Source organism: Podarcis raffonei, chromosome 13, assembly GCF_027172205.1.
Source record: "Podarcis raffonei isolate rPodRaf1 chromosome 13, rPodRaf1.pri, whole genome shotgun sequence".
Lineage (NCBI taxonomy): Eukaryota > Metazoa > Chordata > Lepidosauria > Squamata > Lacertidae > Podarcis > Podarcis raffonei.
This window is the reverse complement of record NC_070614.1, coordinates 31,168,960-31,186,269: the sequence shown is the minus strand read 5'-3', so window position 1 is coordinate 31,186,269 and position 17,310 is coordinate 31,168,960. Positions and strand designations below refer to the sequence as shown.

Sequence of the window (17,310 nt, the reverse complement as noted above, 5' to 3'; positions counted from 1 at the left end):
CAGCTGCTGGGTGACCTTGGGCTAGTCACACTTCTCTGAAGTCTCTCAGCCTCACTCACCTCAAAGAGTGTTTATTGTGGGGGAGGAAGGGAAAGGAGATTGATAGCTGCTTTGAGACTCCTTAGGATACTGATAGGGATGCAGGTGGCGCTATGGGTTAAACCACAGAGCTTAGGACTTGCCAATCAGAAGGTCAGCGGTTCGAATCCCCGTGACAGGGTGAGCTCCCGTTGCTTGGTCCCTGCTCCTGCCAACCTAGCAGTTTGAAAGCACGTCAAAGTGCAAGTAGATAAATAGGTACCGCTCCGGTGAGAAGGTAAATGGTGTTTCCTCCTCTGATTCGCCAGAAGCTGGCCACATGACCCGGAAGCTGTAGGCCGGCTTCCTCGGCCAATAAAGCGAGATGAGTGCCGCAACCCCAGAGTCGGTAACGACTGGACCTAATGGTCAGGGGTCCCTTTACCTTTATAGGGTAGTGATAAAGCAGGATACCAAATCCAAACTCCTCCTCCTCTTCTTCTTCTTTTTCTTCAAAGTCTACTGTGCACATGAATACAGCATAGCAGACTTCCCTAATTCTCTTATAAACTCACCAGCATACAAAACATTGACATATTTGTTTATTTGTATTTGATTCTCTAAGTAAATAGTTTTCCTCATTAGACATCATGTCAAGCTCATAGACTTTATTATGGCAATGTATTTACCTGCCATGATGGAATATTCAGCTGTTCAATTCTGTCTCTTCTTGGTTTTGACTCATAGATGGCATGTAAAGCATGGGCTACAGCATAGGCAGCATTGTAGATACCATAGGTCTCACCAGTCATATCCATATCAAATGTATACTCAGACAGATATTCCAGTTTCTCTTTGCCTGTGCACATATTACTTTGTGAACAACGTGAAAAGCTGTCTTCATAAAAATAACAAATGAAAGCAGTTGACCAGAAATCCATGAAAAAGCGAATCACTGGCTTATCAGACATAAAGCTCCCAAGAAACTCATGGAAACCTGGCACAGGCTTTTTGTGGACTGAAAAAGAAAAAGCACCACTGTACGTTTCTGGAGGTGTTACAAATAAACCAATATGCTGTTTGAAATCCCACCGAGCAGTTATGATCCAAACTTTCCCAGGATTGATCTCCCAATTTTGTCCCATGAGGTTTTGTAATCCACTCATCGAATTATAGTCTCCACTGACTATTACCACATTTATCTCACTTAAGAAAAGTTCTGTATATAACTTTGACATATAGTTGCGATAAGTTTCATGCCACACATATTTTGATTCTCCTACTTTATACTGGTGGGCAACACAAATGCCATACTGCAGAAGCAGAGATGTCAGGATCTGACCAAAGCTTTCTCCATCATCATCATTTGAAACAATGAGCCCAACCCATGTCCATCTGAAATGCAAAAGTAGCTGAGTAATTCCAATCGGTTGAAGAGTTTCTCTTGGTGACATTCGATACAAAAATGGGAAATTTGTTGTACCTCTAAGTGTAGACTCATACGCACCATAGTTAAACTGATGGAGAAAAAACAGTGCTGATGAGAGCAAAGAAATAGCACATGTCTGAGCTGTTGTTGGGAGCTCCTAGAATCTAATTATACTATTAACTTTCAATATATGAAATACATAATTTCCTCCCACTGCATAACTAATGTTAGCAAGTAATTTTGGCATAATACTTCCCAGCCAGCATAATCATGAAGTGGTGCAAACTTAAATTTCTGCAAAAAAATATATTAAAAAGTTTCAATGCTTTAAACAAAATGAATGGATTAAGTGTGGAATCCCACACATACTCACTGGGGAGTTAGCCCCCTTGAATTCAATAAGACTTGTTTTTATAAAGACATGGGTTTGCATTTCAGGATCGAGGGTGGGTGGGTAATTTCAACTTTCTCCTCCCAAACCAAGACAAAGTGTATAGCCTTAATTTATTTTAATTACATGTTGTGATAGCTCAGTCAGTAGAGCATGAGACTCTTATTCTATGTTTAATAATTCTTTATATTAAATTTCCATGTTCTGAGATTACAGAGGTGAATTCAATTAGCTCAGTAGATAACCAAGAAGAAATGGGTGCCACACAAAGAAAAATACACACATACCTGTGGAATCTTGAAGACACTTGACACTGTTGCCACCTCATAGGCATTTTTTGCATTGAGACCAGCAATGACAGCAAACACATCCTCATTCATATATTTCCTATTAGGTCCATTCTTTTGCACATTTTCTTGTTGTGTGAATAATAGGTCCAGCATGATATCATATGTCATCTTTTCATCATAAAGGTTGTCATACATATGGGAACCCAGAGTAATATTGGGCAAAAGCTTTGGGTTCTTATTGATCTCATGAACAGCAAACAACAAACCGAGAGCATGCTGATAATTACTCAGCACTGAACTACAATGAGATTGACAGAAAGTCAAGCTTACTTTTATCAAATATATGTTTCCTGCACATTCATTTCTGGATTGAGAAAGAGAGGTGAAATGCCTCAGGGAAATATGAACTAGGAAATAAAAAAGCGGCCTCTGACAGTACAAGAAGATCTGTGACATAAATTATGAGTCAACCAGCATTGGTTAACTTATATCATATGTCTGTGAATTCAAAAGATGTACCACTGCCCATCAAACATCAGTGGTTTGAAATTGGTCAGAATGGGTAGACTCCAGAAGTAATATAAATCCCACCTTCCTCCTGATCTCAGAAAGAGACATTAAAGAAAAATTTCAAAATCTAACTGATTAAAATTAAACATTGCTTAACCCAACTCTATTGAAATAACTGACATGTTAGATTTTCTAATTTAGGACATTTCCAGACTGTCGCTATATCAGATGAGATTCAATAACATCCTGGCAAAATAAACCTGAGCAATTGGAGTTAATTTGGAGCTTTTGCAATCCAGATCTACTTCACCAAAAGATCAGACTTTTTGTGATAAGTGAAGTGAATGTGAAAATGTACTGAAAAGTGTAGGATAACATCTCTTTGCCTCAAACAAATAAATGTGAATGTATGGATTCTCAAGATGAACAAATCATGAATATTCATTAAACAGGGGCTTCTGGAAGCCACTCTGGCCTGGATCTCGCCCCGCCTCCCCCAGCATTTAAGGCATTGAGTTAAAGATAGCAGAATTCACTTCTGTTGAGATACACGTCCTGCTAATAAGCTACAAAGAACTTACGTATATATTTCATGACTTCTACGAGGAGGTTCATTCCAGTTTCTCTCAGGATACTGGGGATATACCAAAGAGAATATCCCACCAATTATGGCTTCTCCTGGTTGATACAAATTGTCTTGGACACTAATAGTATTACTAGGCTTCCATTTGGTATCCTTGGACACAAGAGAAGGGAGCAGCAGCAGCAAAAATAACAGGATGAGTAACCACCTGATTGAAAACCCATCTCTCTCTATCCCAAAGCTGCAAACTGGCATTCTTCACAAGACTCCCAACTATAATTGTTCTAAGACTTACCCACAGAATCTAAATTCTTCTGTTAAATAGCAAAGCAGATATAACAAATTATGGTTAACTACCCCATCTCTTTTATTGATCAACACCCAGTTCTCATGACACACCACAGGACGGAGTGTTTCTTATCTGAATTTTTGTTGATGATGTTACTCTCTCTCCATGAAATGGGGGTTGAGGAAATGATAGTGATTTTACTAATTATAGAGTTCGTGAGCAGTTCCTGGTGTGAGAACTGTATGTCTATGTAATTAAGAAAAGCCATGTTGGTAACACCTGCTCCCTACTATAAGAAGTTATATCTTTTGAAACATCTGTGTATTACAAGTGCGTAGAACTAGTGAACCTTCAAAGGCTGCTGGACTCCAGCCCACATCAGTTCTAGCCAGGTATTGGCTAGATGTAGTCCAAAGGGTTGGAAGTTGGACACACACTTTTGGAGGGGTTCCACTCCTACCAGCTGGACTGCTACAAATGAATAGGCATGCAAGACTTTTATTTGGACTCTTGTGTTTATGCCGTGGTGTCAAGCAAACATTCAATTTTATTTCCCATGCTACTTTTATCTATTCTATATGAAACCCAGGCATCATCTGGATACTTAGTATGAAGTATTCCTAATGTGTGGGTGACACCCAATTCTATCTCTTCATATTATATGATTCAAGAGACTTTGCAAGTGCTAGAACAGTGTCTGAAGGCCCTAATGGGCTTCCTGAGGGCCAATAAATTGAAGCTGAACACTGATAGATCACAAGCTTTGTGGATAAGTGGTTTCAGGTCCAAAAACAAGACTGCCACCATCCCCCACCCCAGAGCCCAAGAATTTAAGAATCTATTAGTCTTCCTTAATTTAGCATGTCCTTCATTATATCTACTTTATTGCTGGCCCTGGATCATTTTATGGCAGTACGCAAGATGCTTTATAATGAAATTCTTATTTGGTTTATTAGCAATTTAATGCATATTTTAAAATACAGTACCACTGATGAACACTCTTCCATTGTTAACAATACATATTGCTATTATGTCTTGTTCAATACATTCCTTCCTAAAGCTCTCATTAATGCCTCTTTGACTTCCTTGTTCCTGAAACTATATATAATGGGATTTAGCATAGGATTGATTACTGCATAAAATATAGAAATCATTTTATCATTCTCAGGGGAGTAAAATGATTTTGGCCTCATGTACATGAACATTCCTGTGCCATAATAGATGGTCACTACTGTTAGATGGGAAGAGCATGTGGAAAAAGCTTTGTGTCTGCCACTAGTGGTACGGATTCTGATGATAGCAGCAATGATGTAGCCGTAGGACACCAGAACCAGGATAAAGGGCAGCATTAAAGTGCCTGCACCCCCTATCAACATCAGAAGTTCATTTAAGGTGGTATCAGTACAGATCATGTGCAGCAGAATGGGAGCCTCACAGAAAACATGATTAATAACATAGGGTCCACAAAGAGGGGGCAAAGATAAGTAGAGTGGAACCACAGAGACTAGAAAACTGATGGTCCAAGATGCTGCTGCAGTCTTCACACAAACACGGTAGCTCATTATTGTGGTGTAACGCAAGGGATGGCACACTGCTACATAGCGGTCAAATGCCATCACTGCTAGAAGGAGACATTCTGCTGCTCCCATAAAGAGGGAGATATAGGTTTGCAGCATGCACAGATGATATGATATAGTTTTCTTGGTGGATATCAGGTTGGCCAACATTTTGGGGACCACAGCAGTGGTGTAGCAAAGGTTCAGAAATGCCAAGTGTTGAAGGAAAAAATACATGGGAGTATGCAGATGGGGATCTGCTGTGGCCAAGCAAATTATACTAATGTTCCCAAGAAGGGTTGCAGCATATAGAAAGAAGAAGATTGCAAAGAGTAAAGGTTCCATTTCTGGATGATTAGAAAAACCCAAAAGCATGAATTCCCAAACTTCTGTTTCATTTGTTGGTCTCATAATGCCCCATCGATTCCAACTATTGGGAAGGGGGAACCTGGGAGAAGAGCACACAAAACTACCTTTTAGAACGTGAGAATATAGATATATCACCATATATCCTAAACCTAAATCCTACATCTAAAGTATCATTCATCAAACACAAAATGCAATTAATGCAATGTTGTTCTATAACTTCACTAGGCATAGCTCCATCAGTTTGTCAAGTCAAGTTTTAGTTTTCAGTTTTATGCTCTTTTGCATATGCTAAGTTTGGAAAAGATCAGTAAGATTGTTTTACTCCTGATGTAACTTATTGTTTATGATAAAATTATAAATTTGTGATCTATGGAACAATAACTATAAAATTATGAACTATGCAACAATATAGGAAAGAAAAAAGAGTTCTTTGATCATACAGGCACTAGAAATTTCATAGATATAAAAGCAGAGCAGAGTTATGAAGAAATAGAGACAAATGTAAAAAGTTACATGAAAAAAGTTACATGAAAAAAGTTATTTTGAGCAATGATCATACAGGTATTGTATGGATTTCAGGTATTGTTGGATTAAACTTCCCACCAGCAAATAGTCAGGATTGGTGGGCATTGTAGCCCAACAATATCTGGAAGGCAACTCATTTATGATTTAGAAATTTTATTTTAATAGTTTTTCCAATATTATTTATTGTTTTTTGTTATATGCCTTAATAATAATTTTAAATATTGTTCAATTCCTTACTTGCATGCATCCTAATCATAACAATAGAAATAAATCTCATTATGTTCACTTTTCCCCATCTGAGTATAAATAGGATTCCTTCTTCCCTTCCTTCCTTCCTGCTTGATTAACAGAAGTTAACCGAGGTCAACAGAAGCAGGGGTTTCTTCCCATGGAGGTAGATATAGGATTATATCGTTAAACTACTTTTCTATGTATATACTCAATGCAGACTAGGTTAGGTGGGCAGACATGCTAGGAGCTGTAAAATAAAAAGATAAAACATGAACATATAACTAACACAATGAAGTCCAATAAAACTATAAAAAGCTGCAGTATTATCACAATTCAACATGACTGGTAATAGCAGCATCAAGCTGGCCAGTCTATACTTATGTTTGCCCACCACACTCGTCTTAAAGGTTACATATTTCTCTTGCCTAGTGAAGCTTACCATATTTGTTTAATACTACAAGCTCCCCTCCAACACAGACAAAAAGCACATTTGAAGAGATGTGCTTATACAAATATATTAATATTCCTTTCTTTCTAGAATACATTCCATTATCTCCATAACACTTTTGCTCCATGCACCTCAATTATTTTTATTTGAATTCTAAGAGTTTTATTGAGAAGAAATCCCATGGATTTCAATTTAATTTCCGGGGGGAGAGAGGGAGGGAGATAAAAGTCTAATTGATACCCTCTCCTTAACCTATCTTAATCATAATATGTACATTCATTGCTCTTTGGCCTTGATGTTACATTGACAATAATGCTGGTGTTTAAATTCACTGACAAATGGAAGCATTAGTGACCCATACTTGGAAGGTACATAAATGACACTCTTACTGCCATGCAGATTTTCTGTTGAGATGTGATATTAATAATAAAGAATGGAGATGAAATATAGGAGTAGGGTGTAGGAAATAAACCAGAACTGAGTTCTCAAAGAAGTAAAGTCTTTTAAGAGCATAAAAACAGAAAGAGCCCTGCTGGATCTGGTCCAGCATTCTATTCACACATTGGTCTATCTGATATCTGGACTACTTTGGAAAGGAAGGTGAAGTGTAATTTTAATAATAATAACTAAATAAAAATAGGAAGCAGGCACAGAGACAGCATCTAAATACAAGAGCATTTACTCCATTTTACCAGTACAGTAAATGTTATTCAGAGAGCCACTGCCTTCAATTGTGAAAGCAGAGTCTAGTTATCATTCTCAGTTCACACTAATAGCAATATCAGAATATGTTTCATTCCTTTCATTTTTTGTTTTCTTTTAAATCAAGGATTGTACCTAGTTTTGTCTTGTTCACCTAAGTCTCTGATCAAGCTGAAATTTATAGTAAGGGTGAAAGCAATTGTCACTGGCACTCTTTTGCCTCTGCAGCCCCTGTTCCATTCAACCTCTACTCCAAAGGGCTCAGAGTCTCCACAGAATATCATGGCAGGTTGCCAGAGAAAGGATGGATTTGCAGAGTTCCCTTCCCTCTGCCCATCTTCACAAAAACCTCTGCTGAATCAAAGAACATTGTGTGAGTTGAAGGACAGAATTACAGACAATCCAATATGTTTATTTGTTCCTGGGGGAAAAACCCAAGATAACAGCACGAGACGCTACATTGCATGCCCTCCAACATTTCTCCAATGAAAATAGGAGAATGGAATTATCATTCCATAATGATAATTTTACTATTTATACCCCACACATCTTAGTGGGTTGCCCCAGCCACTCTGGGCAGCTTTCAACATATATAAAAATGTAATAAAACATTAAACATTTTTTTAAAAAACACACTTCTCTATACAGAATTGCATTTAGACGGCTTGGAAATCAAATAACTCCATACCCCCCTCCCAATATTTCTCCAATGAAAATATGGAAGTCCTAAGGAAAAGTGGGACATTCCGGGATCAAATAAGAAAACTGAGCAGCTTCTTTAAATCAGGGATGTCCCTGGAAAACAGGGACACTTGGAGGGTCTGACATTGACATTCCCAGGGTATAGTACCCCTCTCTTCTGGAGATGCAATAATTGTAAAAAATGGGAACCAGCCAAGAAGATCCCTTCAGCTCCACCTTCATCCAAGCACAGTACAGGTAGTCTCATTGAAATAAATTAGACTTAAGTTGTCCCACTGATTCCATAACTATCTTCTTATGGATCCAACCCATAGTGTGTTTAATTCCTATTGTGTTTGGTCTTAAGCAGATAAGCTGAAAAGTACTGAATAATATGACCTACTTGTATACCGTTCATACCACATGAATGCAGAAGAGAATGATTAAAAAAACTTCTATATTTACTCCTATCTTCTATAGGATGGCTTTATTAGTTGTTAGAAAATCCCCAGGCTCCAATTAACTTTGCACGTCTTACTATGAAATGGACTCAGCAGAAATTACCACTCCCTTAAAAAAAACAAAAAACTTACAGGATAATGGAAGGTTAAAATGGACAACATTTAAAGAGATCTTTAGGGCCATATTATAATACAGATCTGGAGAAACAGAGTTGGGTGGGCAAAGGCACCCATAACTGCTAGGAGCAGGGGTCAACAAGGTTTATCTTGCCTGGGCCTAATCGGTCCCGCGGAGATCCCTCCATGGGCTGGATCGCGAGCATGTGTGCGCCTGTGTTTTTTGGTGTCTGCATGTGCGCAGACGCAATTTCCGGCACCACGGAAGTGAGTTCCCGCACCGCGCTGCACTGGTTTAGCGCAGCACGAGAGCAGGCGGCTCGGTTCAGGGGTGGCTCGTGGGCCGGTCAAACGACCTCTATGGGCTGCTTCTGGCCCATGGGTTTTAGGTTTCTGATTTAGGAAATGTTAGAAATTATTACATGGCAGAATTTAGATTATGTTTGGAGTATGAAAGGGAAGGTGACAGACTAAACCAAAAAATCGCCTGGGAAGAAGGGCCATCAAGGTGTAATTACTGGACAATGCCCAGCCATTGACCTTCTGCCTGAGCTCAGGGTAAAATGTGCCCTTTTGGAAAAATAAAAGAGGTCTAGATAAGTGGGGTGAGTAAATAGAGGTTGGAAAAGAAGAGGGAGGACTCGACAAGCTGTTTTGAAGACCGAACCGTCTTGGTGAACTGGCTGAAGGCAGGTTGGGAGAGAGGCATGGAGATGCCTGGGAATCTAATTCTGGGCTACAGTGAAGGAAAGCCTCCTCATGAGATGTAATGTTGTAAATTCTCCCCAAGCCCATGTGTAAATATTTGTAAAATAAACTATATTTCTTAAAGACCTTCGTCTCTACTATGTCTTGATTTCCCAGACACAACCCTGGGTGAGCACATGGAACCCCCTAGAATCTTGCTACCATTTAGCAGAGATTGGGGGTGGGGTGGCACACAAACTTTAACACACACACACACACACAATCTAGATGTGAGTGTCACAGGCAGGCTTATGGGGTTGACACAAGGATCAGATATCTCCCAATGAGCCAAACTCAAACAGGCTCATGACTAAGTCTATCAATCAGTAGTCTCTCATTATTTTTTTAAAATGCAGTATTTATTTGAAAATTCACATATTTGCAGGGGGAAGAACTTTGAATAGAAAATACTTCTTATGCAAAGGGAAGAAAATGCACCTTTTAAAAACAGGGAATGCTTTTCTTTCCAAAGGAGGCTTGCAAAGCTTCTTGTGCAGTACTTCCTAAGCACCAATAGTCAGCTGGGTGTCAGTTATGTGGGAAGCACAGTGCAAGAGGCCTTAGTAGACACTGCAGCAGGTGTGGTCACAGAAGGCCATGCTCCTATTACTGACATTAGCCAGGGCCACCCCAGAGGCAACATTCAGTTTTATAGTCTCAAAGATCAATGCTGAATGTTGGAAGAATTTGAACTTTGTGAATTTCAATATGAGAAGACTCCATTCACCCTTCCCAAATTAATGAATAAGGTGGATTTTGTACTTCTCCCAACTTTGTGACAGTGTTCTCAGTTCATGTAAAATGTGTAAATGCATTATCAAATGTTCATTTTAAATTATATTTAGAAAAAATACATTTTGTGAGAAAAATACATTTGTTAAATGCTAAACTTAACATTTTGACATGGATTTATTTATATATGTATGCATCATCACTCTTTAATGCAGAATTGAATTAATATATGCAATGGGGATACAGACTAGAAATATACTGATCCAACCACCCCTCGTTACACATCCCTACTGTGTCTGAACAAAGCTCTGAAACTAGAGCATAGAGTTCCAGGTAATTAATATAGTCATAGTCGATTTATTTATAAACCACATATTCTACAAATACATCTGTGCTTGAAGCAGTTCACAAAAATATTTAAATATCGGAGCAGATTTTGTTGCTGGCATCCTTCTGTCTCAGGAGACAATGGAAAAATACATATGCTGTAGAGACTAATATGGGAGAGACATGTTTCGTTGTAGCTGGGGTAGAGGAAGAAGCACATTTACAAAACATAATAATACCTCATGACACAAAATAATAATGATGATGATAATTAATATTAAATAAAAATAACAGTTCATTTAACATACATGAAAATTTAAGAGTGCAAAGTTCAACAAGTCAAATAGTTTCACATCCAAATGCACCATCAAAACTGATGGCATCAGTGCCGAGTAACCTCCTACCTTTTATTTATGCCTGATCCTCAAAGTCCAGAAAGTAACTTCAGACTTAATCTGGAAATGGATCCCTTATAAAGACTCTTATGGCTGGAGTATGGGAAAAAGCAAGCAGAAACAGCCATTCACTGATGAAAAACACAGTTTCTTTTCCCTCACATGGTTCTACATTAAGCTAGGTAGAGTGCCAAGCAGTAGAAGCAAAGACCCAATGAAATCCATGAACTCGATAAAGCTGATGTCAATGCAGGTGCGGTGTAGCAAAGGGGCACTGTCACAGAAGTAGTGATTAATGACATTAGTTCCACAGTAAGGCAACCTCACTTTCAGCACTGTTGACAAGAACACAGACAAGAACCCACCGATCCAAGAGCCAATCAGCATACTGACACAAACTTTCCCAGTCATGAGAGTGGGGTACCTAAGTGGGTAGCAGATGGCCATGTAGCAGTCAAAGGACATCGCAGCAAAAAGGATGAACTCTGTAGAACCCATGAAGAAGTAGAAGTATGACTGAGCAAAACACAAAATATAGTCATGGGTTTGGGGGGAAAGGAATAAGAAATAACTTAATATTCCCCACTGTTTTGTTGGCAATTGATCTGAATATAACATGCATTAGACAGGTGGGGTGTGTGTGTGTTTCTTTGCTTTTTTATCATTCTGAATAATTTGATGTCATCAGAAAACATGACCACCTCACTGTTCATTCCTCCTTCCAGGTTATTAATGAACAAGTTTAGAAGCATACGTCCCAGTACAGATCCTTGGAAAATCACACTTCATACATCCTTTCAAGATAGCCTCTCTTTATCCCATGACTGCTAAGTATTCTCAGGAGTCTTTGGTCAAAGACTGTATCAAAAGGTTTTTGAATGTTCAGCTATGCAATGCGGACTATATCACTCCTGTCCACATTTTATTGATGCTCTCAATTACCTCTAAATTGTCACTTAGACAAATATGCATAAAAGTTCAACTTATTAAAAGACTTCTCATAAAAGTCTTCTCATAAAAGTCTTCTCCTGTATGCATGCATACAATTTTCAAAAGCCAATGATGTCTAAAGTAACATTTTAGCCATAATAATTGAACCAGATAATTAATATTAGGGTTGATTGAACCATCCTCTACCTCAGAGCCCAGGAATTTAGGAATCCACTAGCCTTGATTAATTTAGCATATCCTTCATTGTTTCTACATTATTGCAGGCCCTGTACATTATAAAGCACGAGATGCTTTATAATGAAATTCTTGTTTGGACTATAAGCAATTTAATGCATATTTTAAAATACAGTACCATTGATGAACACTGTTTCAATACATTTCTATTATGTCTTGGTCAATACATTCCTTCCCAAAGCTCTCATTAATGCCTCTTTGACTTCCTTGTTCCTGAAACTATATATAATAGGATTTAGCATAGGATTGATTACTGCATAAAATACAGAAATCAGTTTATCATTCTCAGGGGAGTAAAACGATTTTGGCCTCATGTACATGAAAATTCCTGTGCCATAATAAATGGTCACTACTGTTAGATGGGAAGAGCATGTGGAAAAAGCTTTGTGTCTACCACTAGTAGTACGGATTCTGATGATAGCAGCAATGATGTAGCCGTAGGACACCAGAACCAGGATAAAGGGCAGCATTAATGTGCCTGAACCCCCTATCAACATCAGAAGTTCCACTAAAGAGGTATCAGTACAGATCATGTGCAGCAGAACGGGGAGCTCACAGAAAATATGATTAATAACATAGGGTCCACAAAGAGGGGGCAAGAATATGGAGAGGGAAACCACAGAGACTAGAAAGCTGATGGTCCAAGATGCTGCTGCAGTCTTCACACAAACACGGTAGCTCATTATTGTGGTGTAACGTAAGGGATGACACACTGCTGCATAGCGGTCAAATGCCATCACTGCTAGAAGGAGACATTCTGCGGCTCCCATAAGGAGGGAAATATGGGTTTGCAGCATGCACAAGTGATACGATATAGTTTTCTTGGTGGATATCAGGTTGGCCAACATTTTGGGGACTACAGCAGTGGTGTAGCAAAGGTTCAGAAATGCCAAGTGTTGAAGGAAAAAATACATGGGAGTATGCAGATGGGGATCTGCTGTGGCCAAGCAAATTATACTAATGTTCCCAAGAAGGGTTGCAGCATATAGAAAGAAGAAGATTGCAAAGAGTAAAGGTTCCATTTTTGGATGATTAGAAAAACCCAAAAGTATGATTTCCCAACCTTCTGTATCATTTGTTGGTCTCATAATGCCCCATTGATTCCAACTATTGGGAGGGGGGAACCTGGAAGAAGAGCAGACAAAACTACCTTTTAGAACGTGAGAATATAGATGTATCATAATATATCCTAAACCTAAATCCTGCATCTAAAGTATCATTCATTAAATGCAATATAAACTTTATGCAATATTGTTCCATAACTTCTTTAGGCATATCTCCATCAATTTGTCAAGTCAAGTTTTAGTTTTCAGTTTTATGATGTTTTGCATATTCTATGTCTGGAAAAGATCAGTAAGGTTGTTTTCCTCCTGATGTAACTTCTTGTTTATGAAAAAATTATAAAATTGTGATCTATGCAACAATTACTATATATTATAGGGGGGAACAGTTCTTTGATCATACAGGTACTAGAAATTTAGCAGATATAAAAGCAGAGCAGAGCTGGGAAGAAATAGAGACAAATGTAAAAAGTTACATTTTTAAAAACCAAGTTATTTTGAGCAACGATAGTACAGGTTGGCTTTCAGATATTGTTGGATTAAACTTCCCACCAGTAAATAGTCAGGATTGGTGGGCACTGTAGCCCAACAATATCTGGAAGGCAACTCATTTATTATTTAGAAATTTTATTTTAATAGTTTTTCTAATCTTATTTATTGTTTTTTCTTATACGCCTTAATAATAATTTTAAATATTGTTCTATTCCTTACTTGCATGCATCCTAATCATAACAATAGAAATAAATCTCATTATGTTCACTTTTCCCCATATGTGTAGAAATAGGATTCCTTCTTCTCTTCCTTCCTCCTTGATTAAGAGAAGTTAGCAGAGGTCAACAGAAGCAGGGGTTTCTTCCCATGGAGGTAGATATCAGATTATATCCTTAAACTAGTTTTCTTTGCATATACTCAATGCAGACTAGGTTAGGTGGGTGACTGGGCAGACAGGCTGGGAGCTGTAAAATAAAATGATAAAAAATGAACATATAACTAACCCAATGAAGTCCAATAAATCTACAAAAATCTGCAGAATTATCACAATTCAACATGACTGGTAAAAGCAGCATCAAGCTGGCCAGTCGATGCTTATGTTTGCCCACCACACTCGTCTTACAGTTTACATGTTTCTCTTGCCTAGCAAAGCTTACCATATTTGTTTAAAACTACAAGTTCCTCTCCAACACAGACAAAAAGCACATTTGAAGAGATGTGCTTATACCAATATATTAATATTCCTTTCTTTCCAGTATACGTTCCATTATCTCCATGCCACTTTTGCTCCATTCACTTGTAACCTCATTTTTTATTATTTTTTTAATTCTAAGAGTTTTATTGAGAAGAAATCCCATGGATTTCAATGTAATTTCCAGGAGTTAGGGGAGGGGACAGGTGAGAGAAAAGGCTAATTGAAACACTCTCCTTATAATACCTTAACCTACCTTAATCCTAATATGTACATCGATTGCTCATTACCCATGTTACATTGACAATAATGCTGGTGTTTAAATTCACTGACAAATGGAAGCATTGTGACCTGTACTTGGAAGGTGTATAAATGACACTCTTACTGCCATGCAAATTTTCTATTGAGATGTGATGTTAATAATAAAGAATGGAGATGAAATATAGGAGTAGGGTGTAGGAAATGAACCAGAACTGAGTTCTCAAACAAGCAAAGTCTTTTAAGGGCATAAAAAAATGAAAGAGCCCTCCTGAATCAGACTTAAAAACATAATAAAACATTTAAAAAACACTTCTCTATAAAGGATTACCTTCAGATGGATTGGGAGTTGAATAACTCCATACCCTGCAACATTTCGCCAATGAAAATAGATACATCCTAAGGAAAAGTGGGACATTCCGGGATTGCATCAGAAACCGAAGCGGCTTTTCTAAATCAAGGATGTCCCTGGAAAATAGTGACACTTGGAGGGTCTGACATTTACATTCCCAGAGTACAGTTCCCCTCTCTTCTGGAGATTCAATAGTTGTAAAAAATGGTAACCAGCCAGGAAGATTCCTTCAGTTCCACCTACCTCCAAGCACAGTACAGGTAGTCTCATTGAAATACATTAGACATAAGTTGTCCCATTGATTCCATAAGTACCTTCTTCTGGAACCAACTCATAGTGTGTTTAATTCCTATTGTGTTTGGTCTTAAGGAGATAAGCTGAATAGTATGATTAAGTATGAATAAGTATGAACTTGTATACAGTTCATGCTACATGAATGCAGAAGAGGATAATTTAAAAAAAAACTTACATATTTACTTTTATCTTCTATATGATGGCTTTATTAGCAGTTAGAAAATCTCAAGGGCCATATTATATTGTTCTGGAGAAGCAGACTTGGGGAGCAAAGGATCCCATAACTGCTAGAGTTAGGGAATGTTAGAAATTAGTATGTGGCAGAATTTAGTTAATGTCTGGAGTATGAAAGGGAAGGTGCCAGACTAAACAAAAATAAATAAATCACATGGGAATAAGTGCCATTAAGGTATAATTACTGGACAATGACCATCCATTGACCTTCTGCCTTAGCTCTGGCTAAATAGAAGAGTTGGGAAGGGACGGTTACAGGAGGCATGATGTCACACAGGAAAAATGTGCCCTTCTGGAAAAATAAAAGAGGTCTAGATAAGTGGGGTGAGTAAATAGAGGTTGGAGAAAAAGAGGGAGGACCCCACAAGCTGCTGGGAAGACAAGAACCATCTTGGTGGGATGGCTGAAGGCAGGTTGGGAGAGAGGCATGGAGATGCCTGGGAATCCAATGCTGGGCTACAGTGAAGGAAAGGCTCCACCTGAAATGTAAATGTTGTAAATTCTCTCCAAACCCAGGTGTAAGTATTTCTACAATAAACCATATTTCTTAAAGATATTAGTCTCCACTGTGCCTTGATTTCCCAGATACAACCCTGTTTGAGCACATGGAACTCCCTGGAATCTTGCTACCACTTGGCAGAGATTGGAGCAGGGGTTGGCACACAGACTTTAAAAATAAATAAATCATTTCTAGATGTGAGGGTCACAGCCATGCTTATGGGGTTGACACAAGGATAATATATCCCCCAATGAGGCAAACTCAAACAGACTCATGACTAAGTCTATCAATCAGTAGTACCTCAAGTCTTTTTTTAAAAAAAAAATAATTATTTGAAAATCCACATATTTGCTGAGGGAAGAAATTTGAATATAAACTACTTCCTTTGCAAAGGGGAAAAACTGCTCCTTTTAAAAACAGGGAATGATTTTATTTCCAAAGGAGGCTTGCAAAGCTTACTGTGCAGTACTTCCTAAGCACCATTCGCCAGCTGGGTGTCAGTTGTTGAGCTTTTTTGATTTTGGAAATTCCCCCAGACAATTTCAATTCCACTTTTCAAATCCAGGAATGTCTGGGAAAATCAGGACATATGGCAGCCCTACAACCAACTGATCAGCAGTGCCTGCAAAGCCTTTTTTGTCCAAGTCCCACCTATAGCTGCCCCTCAGCTGTTGTCACATATGACTTCACATGCAGGACAGCTGGGTGTGGCTTGAATGAAATGGCCTTACAAATAGGAAGCCCCAGTCTTCCAGATTAGGTCCTCAGGCTGAGAGTTCTCCATTCCTGCTGTAGAGAGTTGTTGGAACTGGAGGGTGGGGCCTGGGTCTGCATCTTTTCTGGAAATGCTAGGTGCCAAACTGCAGCAGGTGTGGTCATGTTGAGTTAGTAACCACAGAAGGCCATGCCTCTAGTATTGACATTAGGCAGGGCCACCCCAGAGGCAACATTCAGTCTTACAGTCTCAAAGATCAATGCTGAATGTTGGAAGAATTTGAACTTTGTGAATTTCAATATGAGAAGACTCCATTCACCCTTCCCAAATTAATGAATCAGGTGGATTTTGTACTTCTCCCAACTTTGTGACAGTGTTCTCAGCTCATGTAAAATGTGTAAGTGTATTATCAAATGTTCATTTTAAACTATTTTTAGAAAGATACATTTTGTGAGAAAAATACATTTGTTAAGTGCTAAACTTAATATTTTGACATGAATTTATTTATATATGTAAGCATCATTACACTCTAATGCAGAAATGTATTAATATATGCAATGGTGATACAGACTAGAAATATACTGATCCAACCACCCCTCGGTACACATCCCTACTGTGTCTGAACGAAGCTCTGAAACCAGAGCATAGAGTTCCATGTAATTAATATAGTCCTAGTTGATTTATTTATAAACCACATATTCTACAAATACATCTGTGCTTGAAGCAGT

General features: G+C 38.4%; 2 protein-coding genes across 2 annotated transcripts; both read right to left on the bottom strand.

Annotated features, from left to right (window-relative positions):
* Positions 1 to 4,469: 4,469 nt before the first annotated feature.
* On the bottom strand, positions 4,470 to 5,510 carry LOC128399992 (olfactory receptor 2G3-like). Its single transcript, XM_053361908.1, has one exon. It carries the CDS (start codon positions 5,475 to 5,477, stop codon positions 4,539 to 4,541), a length of 939 nt encoding a protein of 312 aa, XP_053217883.1. The 5' UTR covers positions 5,478 to 5,510; the 3' UTR covers positions 4,470 to 4,538.
* A 6,625-nt stretch (positions 5,511 to 12,135) lies between these two features.
* On the bottom strand, positions 12,136 to 13,074 carry LOC128398689 (olfactory receptor 5A2-like). The gene has a single exon (XM_053359940.1). It carries the CDS (start codon positions 13,072 to 13,074, stop codon positions 12,136 to 12,138), a length of 939 nt encoding a protein of 312 aa, XP_053215915.1.
* Positions 13,075 to 17,310: the final 4,236 nt, after the last annotated feature.